At 41.3% G+C, this 22348-nt stretch overlaps 1 protein-coding gene across 1 annotated transcript; it reads left to right on the plus strand.

The window, feature by feature from the left end:
- Window positions 1-5226: 5226 nt before the first annotated feature.
- Window positions 5227-7454, plus strand: LOC120037510 (ADP-ribosylation factor-like protein 4D). The gene is made up of 2 exons (XM_038983545.1): window positions 5227-5369; window positions 6114-7454. Exon 2 carries the CDS (start codon window positions 6258-6260, stop codon window positions 6861-6863), a length of 606 nt encoding a protein of 201 aa, XP_038839473.1. The 5' UTR covers window positions 5227-5369; window positions 6114-6257; the 3' UTR covers window positions 6864-7454.
- The last annotated feature ends 14894 nt before the right edge of the window (window positions 7455-22348 follow it).

The following is a 22348-nucleotide window of genomic DNA, read 5'->3' on the forward strand; positions in this document are numbered from 1 at the left end:
TACAACCATCAAGATTAATTGTCAGATTCAACAGAAGATCTCTTTGTTTCTTGGGACCTAGAACAAGCATCTCTGTTTTGTCAGAGTTTAAAAGTAGAAAGTTTGCAGCCATCCACTTCCTTATGTCTGAAACGCAGGCTTCTAGCGAGGGCAATTTTGGGGCTTCACCATATTTCATCGAAATGTACAGCTGTGTGTCATCCGCATAGCAGTGAAAGTTAACATTATGTTTTCGAATGACATCCCCAAGAGGTAAAATATATAGTGAAAACAATAGTGGTCCTAAAACGGAACCTTGAGGAACACCGAAATGTACAGTTGATTTGTCAGAGGACAAACCATTCACAGAGACAAACTGATATCTTTCCGACAGATAAGATCTAAACCAGGCCAGAACTTGTCCGTGTAGACCAATTTGGGTTTACTCTTAATCTTTACTTCCTCTATTAGTCTTCTTCACCAATGACTGGATATGGGTTCTTCACCACTGCTGGGAGTACTGTATGGACTGTAAAGTAGAGAAATAAAAACACTCCTATAATCTTATGTACTGTATATCAATAATACATAGCATTATGACAGTGTATCACATGCACTCACTGAGTATCTGTTGTCAATCTTAGCACTGTACTGGAGCTTGTTTTTGGAGTGTGAACATTCATTCACGGCTGGAAGACAAGGAGAAGATAATGGCGTGTTAGTGGATACTACGGTCAAGAGAGGAAGTCTTCAAAAGTGTTCATAGAGTACTCCAAGACTTTGTACAGATATGTTGTAATCAGTGTTGTTCTGTTACTAAGAACATGTTATCCTTCCTGTCAACTGGTCCAGTTGTCTGAGACTATAGTTTCACAGTTGATAATTCACCTGCAAAATAGCACAATGCAGGTGGCCATGCCAATGAACTGTACGTGACCCATGTCAACGGGCTGGCAACCACTTCTAGTCCTTTCTCACCCATGACAGGCACTCACTGGGGGTTGCATCCAGTAAGAATTAAACAGAATTAAACAATATTATTATCACTACCTGTACTCATAACCAAGCGTTTTCTCCTGTTTGTTTCTACTGAACACAACCCAAGACATGGCTGCCTGCCACAAACCTCAGGTTTCTAATCCCCATAACTCCTCATCTGTGATATTTGAGCAACTACACAGTAGGAGTGCAGAGCATGGCCCCATATATTATTTAACAGACCCCATTCTAATGAGAGGATGGTAGAGCGTGACACCCTCTGCTACTGTGGAGACTTGGTTTGGCCAGGCTAGAGCCATTAAAATTACCAAACTGTATAGACACTTGGTTCTATTACGTGGGATCCCACGTGACCACACATTTTTGTTCAATACCAGCACTAACACACCTGATTCAAGTATTGATGTTTAGATCATAAACGTCTGTTGTGCTTGTGCTGTGGTCCTGTGTTTCCCCAGGACTGGAGTTGGGAAACTTGACTAGTGTAGACCACTCCTATCTGAGCATACGTCCTAAATGGGAAGTTTTTCTGTTTGTGGTGAGGATGTGTGTTCATGTCACCTTTGGGGGATAGGCTGTTGTTGACTCAGGTAATGGAAATCATTGATGTGCCTGTAAGCGAGAAGCTACCAGATTACAGAGATTTTCATGAGCCAATAGAAGGCTTTGGAGAGTACATTGTAATTCCATTGTTCTCAAAGTGTTGGAGTCAACTGGGGATTAATGGCTCTGGTATTGTGGGCTACTTGCTGGACTACACGGCAAAGTCATGTTGGAACATGAGCCCACAGATATAACTCCTTAAACAGAAGCCTCTGGGCATGGAATTGTTTGCTTATGAGATTTGATTACCTTCTTTGCCTGAATTACAGTCAGAAGATGGTTGTGGTTGCTGGGTCAGAGATTTACAAATAAGTATTCAAAAGTCCCTTTTCTGAAAGGCCTAGTCATGAGACATACCATGAGCATGTCTGGCTTATAATGAATATGGTTTTGTTAGTAGTTTGTCACCCGTTTGGGCACAACAAAAATGGTGCAAATTAAACATTTAGATATTACCTGAATGCTGAGCAGGTGCGTTAGACTCTGCCAGTGGCATTGAGCTTGGCTCTGAAGGGTCCTTTCTCATCTGCACAAACAAAAGAGGTACTTGTAAATGCTTTTTACTTGAGGCAACCTGACATGCAGCAGAAACACCAAATGCACCTGAGATATTTTGCATATAACTAGGGGTGTTGAACATTACTTCACAGTTTTGTAAACAGTTGCACACAGACAGGGAGAGGTTCACCCCAAGTGACGGGTCAGTTTTCACCCTCCATTTAGACAGGTGTTAATTAATGGCCTTCAAGTTCTGAATACGTGTCAATGTTGAACATCCAAAATGTGATGGAGTTGAGATCCTATACAATGATCCCTGTTCTCAATACCAAATTACCACCAGGAACTTGCAAACTTATTTGTAAGTGATAATGGACTGTGTTGCAGCAATTAACTTTGAATAAGAACACAGTAGCACCTTGCTCTGCTGTTTCAAGAGGTGCTTGAATATGTAAGTGCCAGTAAGCCAATGACATTTAATGCCACCTTATGGTGGTAGTGAGGGATTCTGATGTTTTCCTGAATTTCAAGGCTATTCATTGGCTCTCGGTCAGTGCTGGCACACATGAAACATTCAGCCGAGGCGTAAGGTATGTCCAGAGGGACACAACCTTCAAAATGAATAATAGGAATTGAGGTTGACCCCTCACAGGGGTGTCGCATGTTAGACTTTGGTTTACACCTCCGGTGTTAATCAATTAGGGAACAAGCCTACTGACGGTAGCCTACCTGCTGCTTGGCCCTGGACATCCTGCGGTCCACCATGGTCTGCCGGCACCGGGCTTCCCAATGCATAGCAGACATCCTACACCAGCATCTGTGGGAGAGTGGTGCTAACTATCATTAAACCACAGTGCCAGTGCTGTAACCTGATAGACAGACAAGCCCCTATATCACTGTTTCACCAATTCTGATTAATGACAGCCCAACACAATGTCTTGTCTTTGTCTAAATATAAACAGGGGCCACTGATGTTATTCCCTCTCTGTCTCCACACTGCTGCATTAGGAGTTTCAATGAATGTGTATAAAAGGCAATAGCTATCCCTGAATAGTATAAATCGAACCTAGAGTAACCACACTAACAGCCAATAATTAAAGAAAATCATGTAAGACATTAAAATGAACCTCTTGATGTACTGGATCTGCTATGTTGATTTTTTTAAATGACAAAGAATTATTGGATCTTTTACTTATAACAATCCCTGGATAAAAATGCTGTTTTGCCCTCAGAGGCAAGGTGGACTTCAGCAGCCTAAAGCAGGTAGCTAATGATGACGTTGAGTACCTCAATTTTCCAGCTTCAAGTATTTCCCACCTGCCTCGCAAGTTACCTAGCAACTGAACGCTCCCTTGAGTTGGTGGCGTCAGAGATAAAGGTAAATAATTACTCACCCCAGTAGTTCACCCTCTGGAGATACAATTCTCAGCTGAGGAGTCTGGAAATCTCCAACCCATTTGATCATGTTATATGTGCAATGCACGTTTGGTAACTTACCAAATGCATTGTCGTTCTGCAATAGTTTTGCACCTGTGAATCTTTCAGGTGTAAACTTCACAATATATGGATGTATTTCCCATATTAGTCGGTAGAGGACGCTACTGTCATGTTTAGTAAAAACATACCCCCTCTTGTTGATTTTACTTCGCAAGTCAGTTAAGAACAAATTCTTATTTAGAACGACAGCCTAGGAACAGTGGGTTAACTGCCTTGTTCAGAACGACAGATTTGACAAGGTAAGGGATTCGATCTAGTAATCTTTCGGTTACTGGCCCAATGCTCTAACCACTAGGCTATCGGCTCCTTTGGCTTAATACAGTCTGGAGGCATTTTTTCTTGCATTCAAATTCCAATTAATCAAAGCTTTAAATAACATAGACCTATTTGTTTTTCTAGCCTTTTTATCATACAAAGCAAACACAGCAATTGCCAATCAGAATACATAAGTAGATGCATAGACAGTCTACTTAGAAACATATATTCTGCATGATATATTCAGTCCTAAAAGTTAATTGGTACCCAATTGATCATTTACCAATTGTTTCTTAAGATAGCAACTGCTCTATAAATGTAGCGCCAATGAATAATTGTCCATTGTATATTGAGGTTGTTCCCTTGTGATAATGACAGTAAAATGTCTGTGTTGTGTGTGTGCGAAGGTCGAGTGAATTTAAAATGAGAGAAGAAGCACAGTATAACACGCCTTTTCTCTATATTATTTGATTTGCTTCACTTGAAAGCTAATTTGTCAGTGATTTGAACATTGACTGTGTGTAATTAGTGAGTTCTGCTCCGAGGCAGACCCTTCGCATGGAATCCTGCTCTGCAGGAAAGATAATTATTGTTGCACATGCTGACACAATTTCTCAATCTCAATTCCCCTGTGAGTTTTCATTTAACTCCCATGTGTGATATCTGCCCTCCATTTGCTGCACTGTGGGTACATCTGATAACCACTCTATTTTCAAATCTGCACACAGTTTTGCATCCTCCCCTCATGACAGGCTACAACCAGCAAGTGTGCTGAGAATAGTAACTAGATTCCTCCCAGATATGCTGATATGATCTGGCTGGTTTCATAACACATGCCCTATGAATACAGGGCACTCCAACTCCAGCGGGTCATTTCCTGAAATGTTATCATGGTGCTGTTCAAGGAAAAGACTACAAAGGCATTAGCATTCAAATTGCCACAGTCGACCCATTGTCCTCTTGCTGCCCCCAACTTTGTTCAGAGCAGAAAGACCTCAAGCGGCTACCCCAACTACTTTATACACATATTTCCATGATTTTGTGCTGGCATACATTTCTCATAGGCTACTGAACATGATGTCTCATGTCAAAATATGAAATAGGTTACTGTTTAGTGGTTTACAATTATGTACTGATTAAATAAAAAGGCAAAACAGCCAAGACAGCCAACCAAGCTAAGCATACCCACATAATCAATATCCTACTTTGTTTATTCCTTTAGTTTGACAATTCCATAGCAATAGACTGATAACTGTCGATAAGAGCTCACAAGTCAGAGGTCACTGCACTTTCCATTTAAAACTCATTGCATTAGGGGGGAGGCTGGGACTGGGAGTGTTTTCGTTACGTCACTCGTGGGTGTTGTGTTCTTCAGTCGCACTCACCACCTTTGGTTCCATTCCTTGCCTGGAGATTCAAGTAGAGGGACTCTGGTGGTTCTAGCACAGCTTCTTTTGGAATTATTCTTCTTCAGTGTGGATTTGTGCTTATCTGTGTTGGAATTATGTTGTCTGACTCAATACAGACACGCTATAAAGGTAAGGTTATGTGTAATGTTCTAACTAACGAACATCGTTTGTTTGGTTCGGTGCAACTAATAAACGTTAACGCTAAGTGTCCCGACTCGGTTCGATATTGTTTCTCGCACGGACTAGCCAGTAACTAGCCAATGTATGTTAACCTCACTGGCCACTGAAATTACGTACAACTATATAATTGTTACCCAACTATCTACCTAGACGGCCAACACTTAACTAAAGTGTTCTACTATTTGTTATTTTTTTTCGCGTTAATTAAGGTTAGCTAGCTAACGTTAGTTAACGTTAGCGACACCAGTGTTGCTATGCAGCCGCATATGCAACGAACCAACAGGACAGAGAAGTTTGCTGAAGTAACGTTACATACATGGGACCAGAATATTCTGTGCCTTGTTGACAAAACACATTTCAATGTGGTCAATTGATTTTTCTGTAGATAGTGCGATAAGATGGATTGACAATGCGTACTGTACACTCTTCTCGTATTGCCATGTAAAAAAGTACAGGATTTTAGCCAGTGTTGTTGTCAAACAGTAATGGCAATTCAACTGCAGTTCCATATAATTACATACTTTTTTCTGCTATGGAACGATAGGCAGGGTTGTTTTGAAAACTTGTGGCTAACTGAAATGTCATTTTTTCCCCCCTTTGAAGCATAGTCAGTAGACTAAAAATATGTGATTGTCATCCATGGTGCCATCTATAATACATAACTAATCTTGCCCGTTTCCTTCATTTTACAAGGTCATCAGTGAGTTTAGTCGTCTGCCTTCTGGTCTGCAACCGCTGCCTTTTGAAGTAGGTGTGAATGCTCCATCTCTCTGGAGACACCCACCACCTCCCCTACTAGACTCTGCCACCTCACTCAGGGCCAGACAACCAGCCAAAATGGGCAACCAGCTAACAGAGATAGCCCCCAACACTCCTTTCCTCCCCAACTTCCAGTCTCTGCATGTGGTCGTCATCGGCCTGGACTCTGCAGGAAAGACCTCCCTGCTGTACAGACTAAAGCTCCGGGAATTTGTGGAGACTATCCCCACAAAGGGCTTCAACACTGAACGGATTAAAGTAGCAGTTGGAAGCTCGCGGGCCACCACCACCTTCCAGGTGTGGGATGTGGGCGGTCAGGAGAAGCTGCGGCCCCTGTGGAAGTCATACACGCGTCGCACCGATGGCCTGGTGTTTGTTGTGGATGCTGCAGAAACTGAGCGCATGGAGGAGGCCAAGGTGGAGCTCCACCGCATCAGTCGCTCAGCAGAGAACCAGGGAGTACCAATTCTGGTGCTTGCCAACAAGCAGGACTTGGACTCTGCAGTCTCTGCTGTGGAGGTGGAGAAGGCCTTGGCCCTCCACGAGCTTAGCAACTCCACACTGCACCACACCCAGGGATGCAGCGCGCTGAACGGCCAGGGGCTCCAACCCGGCCTGGAGAAACTATATGAAATGATCCTAAAGAGGAAGAAGCTGCTCAGACACAGTAAGAAGAAGAGATGAGCTGTGCGTCTGAGCTTCCGAAAGGCGTTTACCCGCAGAATGGACCTTGTTGGTGTTCCTTGGAATTTTATGGGAATTTTGTGCCCCGGACGACCTGCTTTTGGTTTCCCAGTGACGGTCAGTCCAGAGGACAGAGAAATGGACCTGTTATACTATACGTTGGACACAGCACGGACTACGTTCAGCCCTTTACAGTGGCTCTTTTTTTTCAATAAACATTCCCATCTTTTTTATCAAGTTGTAGCGCCGACACGGTCTAGTCCAAACGTCCAGTGACGTATGGTAGTTCTAATTTAGTTTACCTTGTAGTTCACTTTGTTTCACGGAGGTGGTTCACCGTTGGAAAAGACGACGCTTTTGTAGATCAAGAGGGACTGTATTTCTACCCAATGTTCAGATGGCATTGGAACTGAAATGCCTGCTGGCACAAGGCCTGAGGCTGCTAGCCATGATGCAAGTTTTCACCACAGTTTTGCTTGTCATGGTAGACTTAAATGTGTCAAGTTGTTACAACCAATATGTTTTTACGTTCTGTACATATTTCTTTTTTTTTTGTAATACTTACAAATTAATAAATTATTGAAGACACTATCTGGAAGTCCCCTTCTTTCCTTCTGTTTATTTGACCATGCTGACCAAGCGTTATAGTCTGCCCTTGTTATATCAAAATGTTTATGGTATTCTCAACAGAACACCAAGGGTCCCTATAGGGTCCTCGGTCCAGTTTTCCATTTTGCTTTTTTGACGTGTTTTTTTTCTTAAGAACCTCATTGAAAAAGAGTCCTTTTGAGTCAGAAACATGAGCTGTTGTCTCCTATTTCAATTACTAATCTTTCCTTTAACATCTGCCTGCTTGATCCCATCCTGGCAGAGATCGTTTAAAGAACAAACAATCTCTTGGGCTTCTCATTATAGCTTTTGCATCAATCACAAGAGGAACTGCTTACCTGTATTCTTCAATGACATTGAATTAGTGATTTGCACATCAAAAGTCTCCTAGAGGACATTCATTGGCAGTTTTCCAGTCATTTTATATATCTATGGTAGCTCCATTAATTGATCAGTTAATTTTATTAGTCAGACAAATGGTATAATCAGCTCACAAAGAAAGTTGGGAATAGTTGAGGAATGTGTTTTCTTGAAGGGCATCTCACCTTCCAGTGAGATAAAGGGCAGTGTTATAGAAGCCCAAAAACCACAGGCAATTCTAAACTTGAGACTGTTATAAGTTACTCTTCCTGCGCCACTTGGCAATAGTACAACAACGAAAATAACCTAGTTCTTGCCAGGTGCTAATATGTAACTGGTTTCTCAGATATATTGTATTTCATCAGTAGAGAAAATCTAGAGGTTTGAATAAGTGACCCATATTACTTGTATAGTGGAAATCAGTGGATTTAGTAGAAGTTACTTGATTTTGTATGTGTTCACAGAATACTAAGAAACAGGATCAAGGATCTGCAGAGTTTGGCCTGTATAAATATTTGAAAGCCATATGAAAGGAAAGCTGTGGGCAGGACTGACTTCAAACGTACCACATAATTCAAATCAATAATGGAGGCTAGGAGCCTACACCAGCACACGAAAACCTTCACTTTAGTCTATTTTTGGGCATTCTATTTATCAGGTAATGGGATTAATGACCAGATTAATGCAATGTCACTGTGTCTTTGAATTGTCTCTCACACTTCACACATTTTTGGAGCTATGTATTGCTACCTTTTTTTAGGTTTTGTGTCCATGCTGTTATATTCCAATAGCATCACCTATGTTTTAGAGGCATTTTCACCCTTAAGCTTACCGTCCCAGTCAAAACAGTTTGCGCAAATATTATTACTTTTTGTTTGTTTTGGTGTTGGGCAGTTTTTTTTGTTGGGCTGTTCGAGCACACAATATTTTTATAGAGCCTAGTCGAAGTTTACGCCCTTTTGTCTGTGATTGGTCAAAAGTAAGGATTCTTCAATTAAGTGTTCGTCATTCAATGAGAGACCAGTTTTAATGCACATTTTTTCACTTGAGAAATACTGCACCAAGCATCTTAGATGTAAAATTACGTGACAAACTCCTACTTGGCAAAAACGTAAAAAATGATTACAGATTTCTTGATTTTTCAGATTAATTATGACTTTTGAAGTAGTGTATTTTGTCTATTTGTTGCGGGGCAAAGTAATATTGGCATATTTTTTTCTAGTTTTTCAACCAATGGTCTTTTAAGGGCGTATGTGAGACACAGATGTTCACTTCGCCTAGCCGAGTTCTGCTAAGAGCAAACCGAACCTGGTGTGCGGACGCCTTTATTCACTCTACTTGCCTGCAGGCCGATCTGGGAAGACAAGTCATGCAGGAATGTAAGAAGGGCCCACCAATACCCAGCCATCCCCCGTCACAGCCACAGTCTCACGACCAACCATACACTTCTACTGATACCAAATCCAATTACCTTGATTAGAACCTCCCTGTGTGTCTCAGCAGTTTGAGCTGGATTAGTCAGCAGTATTGACTCAAACCAGCACAGAAAACACAGTAGCCAAGTTTAATTCAATTCAACTTTTATTTGATTAGTGTGTTTTTGCGATTTCATCATCAAAGTGCTCTGCTCTCCCAAGGCACAAAACCCAAACCATGTAAAGCAGGTCTACATTAATTGAAGTTAAGGAAACATCTTTCACTAGAAGTTAGGCTTTATAGAGCTTTGACCACACCATTTGGTTTTGCCAATAACAGTCATCCAGCTTGGCTGCTAGCATTGCCGACCCTGATGTCTAAATATGCCCTGCACACTACATTTCACCAGTGCTGTAATTTAGGGTGTTTCTGATGTGTATCTCCACATTCTATGGGAGGCTTCAGCTTTATGGGTCATTAAAGTTGGCTCACAGATAGTGCTTCCAGAATAGAACATTACCTCTCACTCCCCAAGCAGCTGTGAGCACTGACCAGGTAATAAGGCAGGGAAATTAGTCTGTGCTAAGGGAATTTTTTACCCTTGAGAAAAAGTACTTGAACTGAAGTGTGGGTCTAGTAGTTTACTTTGACATACTTCACAGGGAACCCTTTGTAAGGGTGGGTACAAGTCAAGCAGAAAGAGCAGAGGAATTTGACAGGTTCTCCCTCTGCATTGTTGCTCCCATAGTATAGTATGCTGCTAGTGCGTCAGAGCAGTGAAGGGTGTGCAGAGGCAAGCTACCAAGCTTGCGTAAAGCTCTATTATATCAAACCAACCCTGTGATCCACACCCACTCTCTAACGAATAGCTGAGCAGTGACACAGGCCTGGCAATGCGCTGTCCCCCAGGCACTACAGGAGATACCCAGTCTGACAGCCAATGAGCTGAAAGTACTACTTCATTTGTTTTTTGGGGTTGTCTGTACTTTAATCGCTACATATTCATTGCCAGACCCACTGGCTCCAGGTCATCTATAAGTCTTTGGTAGGTAAAGCTCAGCCTTATCTCAGCTCACTGGTCACCATAACACTCACCCGTAGCACGCGCTCCAGCAGGTATATCTCACTGGTTATCCCCGAAGCCAACACCTCCTTTGGCCGCCTTTCCTTCCAGTTCTCTGCTGCCAATGACTGGAACGAATTGCAAAAATCGCTGAAGTTGGAGACATCTCCCTCACTAACTTTAAGCATCAGTTATCTGAGCAGCTTACCGATCGCTGCAGCTGTACATAGCCCATCTGTAAATAGCCCATCCAACTACCTACCTCATCCCCATATTGTTTTTATTAACCTTTTTGCTCTTTTGCACACCAGTATTTCTACTTGCACATCATCATCTGCACATCTATCACTCCAGTGTTAATTTGCTAAATTGTAATTACTTTGTTACTATGGCCTATTAATTGCCTTACCTCCTTACTCCATTTGCACACAGTGTATATAGATTTTTCTATTGTGTTATTGACAGTACTTTTGTTTATCCCATGTATAACTCTGTTTTGTTGTTTTTTGTCGCACTGCTTTGCTTTATCTTGGCCAGGTCGCAGTTGTAAATGATAACTTGTTCTCAACTGGCCTACTTGGTTAAATAAAGGTGAAAAATAAATAAATAAACTTTACTATTTATATTTTTGACAACTTTTACTTCACTACATTCCTAAAGAAAATAATGTACTTTTTACTCCATACATTTTCCGACGCCCAAAAGTACTCGTTACATGTTGAATGCTTAGCAGGACAGGAAAATGGTCCAATTCACACACTTATCAAAAGAACACGTGGTCAACCCCAAGCTTGATGTCAAGGTCAGTGATGTTTAAGCCAGCCCAACAGTAGTGATGCCAACTACAGCACATATGGAAAATAATCATGAAAATCAAATACGAATCTTGTATGGCAGTGGTGTATTTGTATATGTGTTCATGTATATGCCTCATATGACATACACAATTGAGTACATGATGTGGTGCTTTTCCTACAAAGATATGGCAGTATTTGAGACAAAATATATGAATTTCATATATTTCATCTACGAATATCATCTACGAATATTATAAGGAATGTGTATGTGCTGAGATTGTAACAAAATAAATGCTTTCCTTATAGGTTTCACATTGTTTTTTTAAGTCAACATATAAAAAAATATCACAATTATTATAAGAAAAATATAATACTTTTATAAACATATTCTGGTATGAGTTTCTATGGTTAAGGCTGGGCAGCACCTCTTGCTAGACAGTTGATGTATCTACAGCTATGCCTTTGGTCTCCCATCCAGGGTTCTAACCAAGCCCAGTTTAGCTATGATATTTGTCACTAAGCCAGTTTAGCTATGATATTTGTCACATTACTAATGTGCTATCATGAGAATGGTTGTTGGAGATCTCCACTTAATAACTAAATAGATTAACTGCTGCTATTAAAGTCATTCATCAATTTCCTCCTCTCCTCCCCTCTTCCTCCTCCTCCTCTTCACCATCTTCTCCTCCTCCTCCTCTTCACCCTCTCCTCCTCCTGCTCCTCCTCCTTCCACTCATCCTCGCAGCGAACTTTGCTTATTTTTTCCAATAAGTGTCACATTGCTTGCGTCAGTGACATCAGACAGTGGTATGCAACTGCTTTGAAATAAGTATGTCCCATGTATGAGACCTTAGAAGGTTTAGCTTACATGTCTCTTGTATGGTTTATATAATATAATACATGCAACATATAAGTCAGATATTACAAGAATCTTCTATGAATCTTGTAAGTATATTTGCAGCCATATGTATTGCTTACATATTGCTCCAGGTAGAACATGTAAGAATCTTGTCATATTCTTCTAACTTTTCCATATGAGATATTCCCTGCTTTTGCGTGAATACAGCTGGTTGACAGATGGGCCATCAGAGTGCTCTCTTCGTGTGTTTCTGTTTCTCTCCAATGACCTGAGGTTGTGCTTGTGTGCACAAAGGGAGATTTAGCGCCACTTGCAAGTTCAGCTTCACGTGTGATCTCAAACAAAGCCATCTGTTATGTTTTTGATGTTCATCTTTTGAAGATGTGATGATGTACGATAAATGTAGCTTCTCTTATTAAACCGTAGTTCATTTTTGATGAAAGTGACAGAAGACAGCATCAGAAATCTTACATTTTATGAAAGCAAATCTAACTGAAACCATGGTGAAAGAGAAATCCCTATCTCTCATTTTGCCTGTACGAACCACTCTTTGCATACATAACATCCTATCTTCCCTCTGTACCTTAATGGGTTAATAGGAAGATCCAGGGGTCTCTCTGCATTGGACATCCTAATACTGTATTTGACACTGAGGGCCAGGAGGTAAATGATGTCTTCTGTTCTGGCCCATCCATAGAGGTCAACCTGGCTCCATTACTATCTCTGACCTTAGCCAGGCTGGCGGAACACAGATAATACTTTCAATAACACCCACCACCACTGAGTAATAGATAAGTGCCAATTCCAATGAATGACTCTGTAACGATGTGACCTGAAATGGGTTACTGTGCAATCAGCTCCTGCACTGGTGTCTGGAAGGTGATCTGCCTCCTGCTATTGGGAATAATGAATGGTGAATGTGAATATTCATACATGGATTGGCCTTGGTCACATATCTGTGTGTCTTGCAGTCCTGGGTTTAGTATTTGTCATTTAAATACTTATATTCTGTATTTTTGAGTATTTTCAAATAATGTGGTGCCGAATCAACTATTCTATTTGAAGTATTTGAAAGCTTTTTTTGAAATAGCTTTCTATAAGTAGCATACTACTTGAAAATATTTTTAAATACTTGTTTCCAAATACGTTATTTCAAATAGCCCTAGGACCAAACAGACCTGAGTTTTTAAATAATAGCATATTTGTGTTTGAAAATACATGCCAATACTTTCCAAGTGTAGTTCCAAATACATTCCAATATTCAACTATTTGTTTTTTTTAAAGAAAAAATATCTTAATATTTACTTTGACATGTATGTGAATATAATTTAAATAATTTAGTCATTTGAACCCAGGTGTGGTGTCTTGCAAGGAGATGTGATAGGTTGAAAGGCTAACATCACATTATTATTAGAAGTCAGGTTAACTGTTAAATACTGTGTGACAGTGAGGACAACTGATGAATCATGAGTGGAACATAGTGTTTGTGTTTATTGCAACCCTGTGCCTTCAACCATTTACTCCATGTTCGAACGTGAACAGAGCAAACCCAACCAAGACCTGTCAACAAACATGGTCGCTCGGGGAAACAAGCACAGTACCTTGTGAGACATTGTTCTCTCAGGCGTTAAGGAGGCAATTAAACAGACTTGTTTCTGCCTCACATGGTCATCACTCAGATGCTGTTTATTTGGCACTGTGCTGCGATCTTCAGGTAGACGTTTTCCCATAGACACAGATCTAGGATCAGCTTACCCTCCCCTAATCCTGGTGTTAGGCATCAAAGGGAATTGTAAAACTAGCTCTACATCAGCATCTATGTGTAACTTCATCTAGATTCTGTGTGGCTTATTTGCTAAAAACGTAGTCATTTAGCACCAGGCCTCAGGGCTTGCTCTGAATCAGCATGAGTCTTGTTGTAACCCACAACCCCAGGGTACAATGAAATGGTTTGGACAGTAAAGCATAAACCTACTTTGATTCTTAGGTAAGTATGTATTTTTCTGTACCAAAGTTTTCCATTAAAAACAAGAGGTCAAACAAATATGTTTTTAAATGAATAGACCACTCTGCCATTGGTTTGTAAGTGCAAATATATGACCTATCTTATGTTATTGTTTCTCTTCCTCTGTGATATCTTGTTTGGCCCATAAAGTTCCTCTCTCAATGTGAAGACACTCCATGCTGACAGTTAGTTCTGGGTAGATGTCCTTGCTTGCTTATCACTCATATTGCAAAATGTTCCTATCCGCCTCTGGACAATGTTATTTTTCGATGTAGGTAGTAGAGACCTAAAACTGTCAGAAATCAGTAGGTTAGTGTACAGTGGAGGACAAGTGTGTGGTCTATGTTAGTCAATATGTGTGGGGGAGACAGTGAGAGACTGACTTGATGTTTATCACAGTGGCCTTGAGATAAGAATGCATTTGTAAATCAAAACAATATCTTTATGTGTGTTCCTCTCGTTTTTATTCTCTCTCTCTCTCTCTCTCTCTTTCTCTTTCTCTTTCTCTCTCTCTTTCTCTCTCTCTCTCTCTCTCTCTCTCTTTCTCTTTCTCTTTCTCTCTTTCTCTTTCTCTCTTTCTCTCTCTCTCTCTCTCTCCGCCAGTGAAACGTCTCTCTCTAGCCTCAGCCCAAGCTGTGCGCTCCCAGGATACTTCATCCACTATTACACTCAGGAATGTTCTCATTAAACGCTTTGGGAACTCTGTCCAGCCCATTCGACAATTTTGCCACGCCAGTGGCTAATTTAATGAATTGCCGTCTTTTGGTGGTGGTGGGACACAAGCGAGAAGTACAGTTCTGGAACTATATGGAGAGTTTAACTAAATGGAATTGTGCTTTTTGTGTAAAGCCCACAGAAAAGGAAGAATAACACATGGGACGGTTACATCACTTGTAGTACTGTTATGAAGCATTTCTTTATGTGTATCCAATTTGTAATTACTGATAAAGTCTGTATTGTTTCTCTATATCACTGACCATGTACCTCATGACAGACAAGTGACATGATGTAAGTTAACAGAGCCCACAGTGCCACTGTGATTGTTACTGTTTACAGTTGTTAGTCACAGTATTTCTGCTTTTTCTCCCCGTCGTTCCTCACAGCCCCGGCAGTCAGCTGATCACAGTTTGTTTTCACTATAAAGTACTGGCCCAGGGGAGTAAGGATTATCTAACAGCCAAGATGGGTGTCGGGATAGGGGAGAGCAAGGGAGAAGAGGGTGGTATTAGGACACAAAACGGGTTGTTTTACTCTCTGGGGCTTGGATGTCTGCCTGAACAGTCCAGCAAAGCTTTAATTGGAGCTGCAGAGGTTGGAGATTCTGCTCTGCTTGGCTCTCCATGGCCTTTAGCTTTGCTGCTCTCAGGAAACAGACTGTCAGAGCACCACACAGGGACACAGCACTGCAGGGCAAACAGTTACAGTCTGGATCTCAGCTGGGCCATAGCAGCTGTTAAACCCTCCAGTTGATGACTTCACCTGAGAAACAACCGTTGTTGTTTTGAAATGATTCAGGGATTTTATATGATGGGTCATAGTGTGGTGTAGCCTGTCAAGTAGACTGATGATTAGTTTACCACTCTGGGCGCTGGGCACTCTACCTCTCGATTTGTGCCATTATGGAGTCTACGGCACACTATCATGCCAGGGAAAGTTTGAGTCATTTCTGAATGAGAGAAGACATGCGAAAATGAGTATTGTTTTTCCACATCTTTGCGTGAGCTGTGCCCTTTGACCTGTGAAACATACAGAGAAGAGTAATCACTACATACAGACTTTCATGTCAAAGTAATCACAAATTCTAGTCAATATTTGGCTTAGGATGTTCCACTTCAGAGCCTCAGCTGTAAAACTCAGTTTTCAGGCCTCACCACCAGTCCTGCATTTAGAGGTTGACTCCTGTTTGATAACTCAGCAAGGTGCCACTCTATGCCAGACATTCAAAGAATGTATCACCAGTTTGTCTGCATATCCCCCCCTCCCCTCCCACATTCAGAGGTGTTGGGTTAAATGTGGAAGACAAATTCCAGTTGAACGCAACTGACTAGATATCCCATTTCCCCTTTCCTTTCCCCTCTCTGTCCCGTGCGTCTAGGTATTATATGGTGGAGGTTGATCCTGTAGAAGGGTAGAATATTGACATTGTTTTCCATACGAAATATCAGAATATCAATCCGATCACACATTTGAAATGAAAAGAAAGTAATTTAGATACTATAGTATTTCCATGTCTAATGTCAACACTCATCGTAGCCCATAGTAGCCCTTATGTGTCTGATATTTGACTGCCAATACTTACAGTGCATCATAACCATTACACCATTGGTTGGCTAAATACAGTATATCAGTCAAAATGTTTAGTTCCCCCATCTGAACAAAACATTCTGTTACAGTAGGTGTCGTACCCTTCATTGGTTACCACAGTTAATCTAAAACAATGGCTGACGTGCAGTATCAAAGGTACTTACTGTCAACCATGCAAACTAACACCTGCTATAATACCATTACCAATGTCAGTCAGGCTTTAAAAGAACAATATGGGTATGATAAATGCTCCATGTGAAGATAATCAAGTCTGTCTGAGACTGTTGTTGATTATAAAGGACCCAATAACCTTTTAAGCTTCAAATCCTTCTTCTCTTTCCATTCTACCTCTGTTCTCTTCTATTCAGATATGCATACATTTTACAGGTAATCCATTTAAAGGCACGATGCACACAATGACGCAATCCAAGTTACGTGCCCTGCTCAAGGGCACTGCAGTAATATGCACTGCTTGGGATTTTAACATGCAACCATCTGGTAAACCCTCTTCCTCTACATACAAATTCATACAGCCTATTTAAAATTCCCCTTTAAAGGCTCCTTCAAAGTTTTTGGTTTTGTAATATTATTGAAGAGTATTGACGGCCCTCAAAATACCAGCTACATACCAATATCTGAAATGATTACCGGAAATATGAAGGCTATGGGCTCTATTCAATCGGTATCGCTGAAGCGTTCATCCACCTCTGGCCTGCTCGCCTCCCTACCACTGAGGAAGTACAGTTCCCGCTCAGCCCAGTCAAAACTGTTCGCTGCTCTGGCACCCCAATGGTGGAACAAACTCCCTCACGACGCCAGGACAGCGGAGTCAATCACCACCTTCTGGAGACACCTGAAACCCCACCTCTCTAAGGAATACCTAGGATAGGATAAAGTAATCCTTCTGACCCCCCCCCCCCCCCCCCCCTTAAAAGATTTAGATGCACTATTGTAAAGTGGCTGTTCCACTGGATGTCATAAGGTGAATGCACCAATTTGTAAGTCGCTCTGGATAAGAGCGTCTGCTAAATGACTTAAATGTAAATGTAAAATGTAAGCATTACAGGTTGCGCGATAGACATTTAAAGGTAATGTCCGATTAACCCAACATATGCAGCGGTTACCATGAATGCAGTCTCAACTAATGCGGTAACGTTGTCTTTAAATTTAAATTACGCTGTAATGGTGAACTTCCGCGATATGGATTGAATAGAGCCCTATGAAAGCTACAGAACACTATTCTACTATATGAATGCATAAAACATTTTGTTGGCTTATTTCTCCTAAATTTAAGTTTCCGTCCTCATTGGGTATTCTCTAACATATACACTGAGTGTACAAACCATTGACTGACCAAGTGAATCCAGGTGAAAGCTATGATCCCTTATTGATGTCACTTGTTAAATCCACTTTAATCAGTGTAGATTAAGGGGAGGAAACCGGTTAAAGAAAGATTTTTAAGCGTTGAGACAATTGAGACATGGATTGTGTATGTGTGCCTTTCAGATGATGAATGGGCAAGACAAAAGATTTAAAGATATAAGTGCCTTTGAACGGGTATGGTAGTAGCTGCCAGGCGCACCAGTTTGAGTGTGTCAAGAACTGCGATGCTGCAATTGTTTTCACGCTCAACAGTTTCCCGTGTGTATCAAGCAGTGGAGGTTCCTCAGAGGAAGAAGGGGAGGACCATCCTCTTCAGTGAATTTCATAAAAATAAAAATAGTGAAACATAAAAAAAAGTTATCCTTTTTAGATAAAACCATACTAAATATATTCACGTCATCAAATAATTAATTAAAACACACTGTTTTTCAATGGTCTACAGTAGCCTCAACAGCACTCTGTAGGATAGCACCATGGTGTAGCCAGAGGACAGCTAGTTTCTGTCCTCCTCTGGTTATATTGACTTCACTACAAAACCTAGGAAGCTCAAAGTTTTCACTACCTTCCACAGAATTACACAGTAATTATGATGACTTCCGGAGGACGTCCTCCAACCTGTCAGAGCTCTTGCAACATGAACTGACATGCTGTCCACCTGATCAAAGGATCAGAGAATTAATCTAGTACTGAAAGCATAAGCTACAGCTAGCACTGCAGTGCATATATTGTGGTGAGCAGTTGATTCAAAGAGAGAGAAAGACAATAGCTGAACAGTTTTGAACAAATTAATTGTTTAAAAAATGCAAGAGAGATAGAGAGAGAGCTAGCTATATTTTGTTGTATTTCTTTCACTTTCACTTACTTAGTTAGCAAATGCAGCTAGTTAGTTTAGCCTACTCAAACACCCGGCTCAAAACAGAGGGGGATGTTATGTTAGCTAGCTGACTATGGCTGTCCAACACTGGAACTATTCCAAGTCAAGGTAAGCTTTTGATTTTATTAATTTATTGCCACCGGGTCTGCCGGTGTAACTGCTTAACTGCTGGCTGACTGTACACTGTACTGTATGATTGTAGCGGGTTTACTAACGCGTTAGTTTTAGTAACTATGTTGACTATGAAGTTAGCTAATAATGGTGACAACGATGTAGGCTGTGTGTAGCGGTTAGCGGTTATGATATGAAGGTTTGGCTTGGAAAGGTTTCTTCACCTGGTCACAAAGAGCTGTTGTGTTGTCCACAAGCGAAGGGAAATGGTGAGAGGAGGAGAGCGCATAGATGCAAGAAGGAATTATATAACGAGCAAAGTGATCATGCTGTTTGTATATGATGCTATGAAAGTGAACTGTGTTTGCGGGTGATCAGGTGTGTATTCATTTCGCCGATTCTGTTGAAAAACAGTTCTTAAACGGAAGCAAACGGAACTAAACAGGGATAAAAATACATTAATTTGCAACTAATAATTACACCCTAGATCAGCTAGATGCAAGCAAGAGTGGGCAAGGCGGTATTGAATGTATCACTGTCACCTTGATTACTCAAATTTTCTCTCAACCTGTGCACCTATGTTGTAAACTTTCATTCGTAGGTTAGGTTGTAGCAACCTCATGATGGGTATAGGGAAAATGTGAGTATCATGTAGTAGCCTAAACCTATCGATGTTACATTGAGCTGGGGGAATGGAATATGAATGACAGTCATCCAATATGCTGTAATAGAAATAAGGCCATGGTCATAAAAGAATAATAATCTAATAATCTTGCTCCCTCATTCTAAACAGCACCGACCGCCACTGGTATCAGGAATAGTCCACCACCCAAAGGACATCCAGCCAACTTGACACAATTGTGGGGAAGCATTGGAGTCAACATTGGCCAGCATCCCTGTAGAACGCTTTCGACACCTTTTCGAGTCCATGCCCCGATGAATTGAAGCTGTTCTGAGGGCAAACGGGGGCGCTACTCAATATTAGGAAGGTATTCCTAATGTTTTGTACACTCAGTGTAAACTTAACCTCCCAAAAGGTTTACATGCTTTTTTTATTTTTATTTTTTAAATTTTACCCCCTTTTCGTGGTATCCAATTGCTAGTAATTACTATCTTGTCTCATCGCTACAACTCCCGTACGGGCTCGGGAGAGACGAAGGTCGAAAGCCATGCGTCCTCCGAAGCACAACCCAACCAAGCCGCACTGCTTCTTAACACAGCACGCCTCCAACCCGGAAGCCAGCCGCACCAATGTGTCGGAGGAAACACCGTGCACCTGGCTCCCTTGGTTAGCGCGCACTGCACCCGGCCCGCCACAGGAGTCGCTGGTGCAAGATGAGACAAGGATATCCCTACCGGCTGCGACAGAGCCTGGGCGCGAACCCAGCGTCTCTGGTGGCGCAGCTAGCGCTGCGATGCAGTGCCCTAGACCACTGCGCCACCCGGGAGGCCAGGTTTACATGCTTAATTACTAACATCATGAGTAATTGCAGCTGTGTTGGTCGCCGCTGGTCTCCTCTATTTTGGTCTTTTATCATTAGGACCTTTTTAGGAATGTGAAATGGAAATAGACATTTAAATAAACACCCGAGACATGCCTTCATTGCTTTATAAGGGGGTGTTGAAAACCTGGGGAGAAATGTAATGGACAAAGATAGCCAACACACTGAACTGACACAGACAGATGCAGCCAGAGAGGATGGATGCATTGGAGTTTCTCTCTGGATGACAACGCACCGAAATGCTGACCACCCTCCCTTTCGGTAGCCACAGAAATCACTGGCAGGTTACCAAGAGTGACCCTCTGGAAGCATCAGACATTTACTGCTTTTGTGAGGCAGGGCTGTATATCATCCGAGGTCATGACCTTTAATGTGGGGGCTGGGTTCATTGGTGGGATTTTGTCATGTTCGGCATTGTACTCACGCTCTGCACTGTTTGACTAACCAATATGATAACACAATAGATTATTGGTAGTAGCTCCTGGTTACAAACAGATTTTGTTCAAAACAAAATAACTTATCAAGGTTAGACCTAGGTCATTAGCTCATAATAATGTTTGTCCTCTCTTGGATTAAACTGTTGGTACTTTTTAGAGTGTCCAATAAAAAAAGCATATTTTGACCAATGGGTAAAATAAGATGTTAATTGTGATGATGATCCTCTAAGAAAACCAATGGTCCAAGCCTCGTCTCGATCATAATCTGTTCAGAGATTGTTGAAGTTTTTACCCTGGTAGGGTGGTCAAACTAGGAATTTAGCGTGGCGTTAGCTGGGTCAGATGCTGTGCGAGAATTAAGGGCTACCACTGAACTTGTCATCTTTCTCCTCAAATCTGGAGGACATAAAACAGTATAAAGGTAAGATCGATATCGATTTTGAGACATGACATTTATTCATATTTTCGTATACGCTGTTCATATTAATGAGAAGTTCCTGTTCTTTTTCAAAAACTTCTCACAAAAACAAGTGTATCAATAGTTAGGTTTCCATCCAATTGGCGACAGATTTTCATGCAAATATTATAAACTCTGCATAAAAACAATATGCGCATTTTCCTACCAGAGATGTTTCCATCAAATGGACTTGTTGCAGATAAAAGGCTGTGCGTGATGACATAGTGCACATACAAATAACTTTTGCAGTTAAATTCCCATGTGTTCCATCACATTTTTAACTCTACTGATGGTTTTCTCACAAAAAAATGTGCGATATAGCAAGTGTGCCCACTCTGGTATTGGCATGTGTGCGTGCTGTTGGCTAGAGCGCACGCATAGCTGACATGATAAGACTATTATGGACAAAAAAGCAAGATAATTTTTATTTGTCAAATAGCAGACAAGCATCGATGATCATGTCACCAGAATAAGACCCTCGATATTTATTGGAAAGGAACATCTACCGTATTTTGTTTTGTCAACATTTGGAAAGTTTTCCAAAACAAATTATGTTTCCATCGGGCCTGTCATGAGATTTTTTTTATCCGACACGCACTTTACTCGCATAAAAAGGTTGGATGGACCTTGGTTTCTGTGAAATGTCAACGGAGCACGTAGGATACCCCAAGCTTTTTATTTTCAAATCCTTTTACATTTAATTCAGCTCGAGTCATTCTAATTTTGCTATTTGCAACCTGCGGAAACAACTTGGAAGACTATGTCAACTAAATGTAAAATCCTCAAAAGTTTTGGCGATAAAGCTGACCAGCTCTGTCAACAGAGCTCGGTGCTTATTATCGGATGTAAACTCAGCAAAAAAAGAAACGTCCTCTCACTGTCAACTGCGTTTATTTTCAGCAAACTTAACATGTGTAAATATTTGTATGAACAGAACAAGATTAAACAACTGAGACATAAACTGAACAAGTTCCACAGACATGTGACTAACAGAAATGGAATAATGTGTCCCTGAACAAAGGGGGGGTCAAAATCAAAAGTAACAGTCAGGATCTGGTGTTGCCACCAGCTGCATTAAGCACTGCAGTGCATCTCCTCCTCATGGACTGCACCAGATTTGCCAGTTCTTGCTGTGAGATGTTACCCCACTCTTCCACCAAGGCACCTGCAAGTTCCCGGACATATCTGGGGGGAATGGCCCTAGCCCTCACCCTCCGATCCAACAGGTCCCAGACGTGCTCAATGGGATTGAGATCCGGCCCCTCGCTGGCCATGGCAGAACACTGACATTCCTGTCTTGCAGGAAAT

Source organism: Salvelinus namaycush, chromosome 3 (assembly GCF_016432855.1).
Source record: "Salvelinus namaycush isolate Seneca chromosome 3, SaNama_1.0, whole genome shotgun sequence".
Taxonomy (NCBI): Eukaryota; Metazoa; Chordata; class Actinopteri; order Salmoniformes; family Salmonidae; genus Salvelinus; species Salvelinus namaycush.

Excerpts from the sequence above, each read along its gene's own strand:
- LOC120037510 (XM_038983545.1), top strand. The coding sequence starts at position 6,258 with ATGGGCAACCAGCTAACAGAGATAGCCCCCAACACTCCTTTCCTCCCC.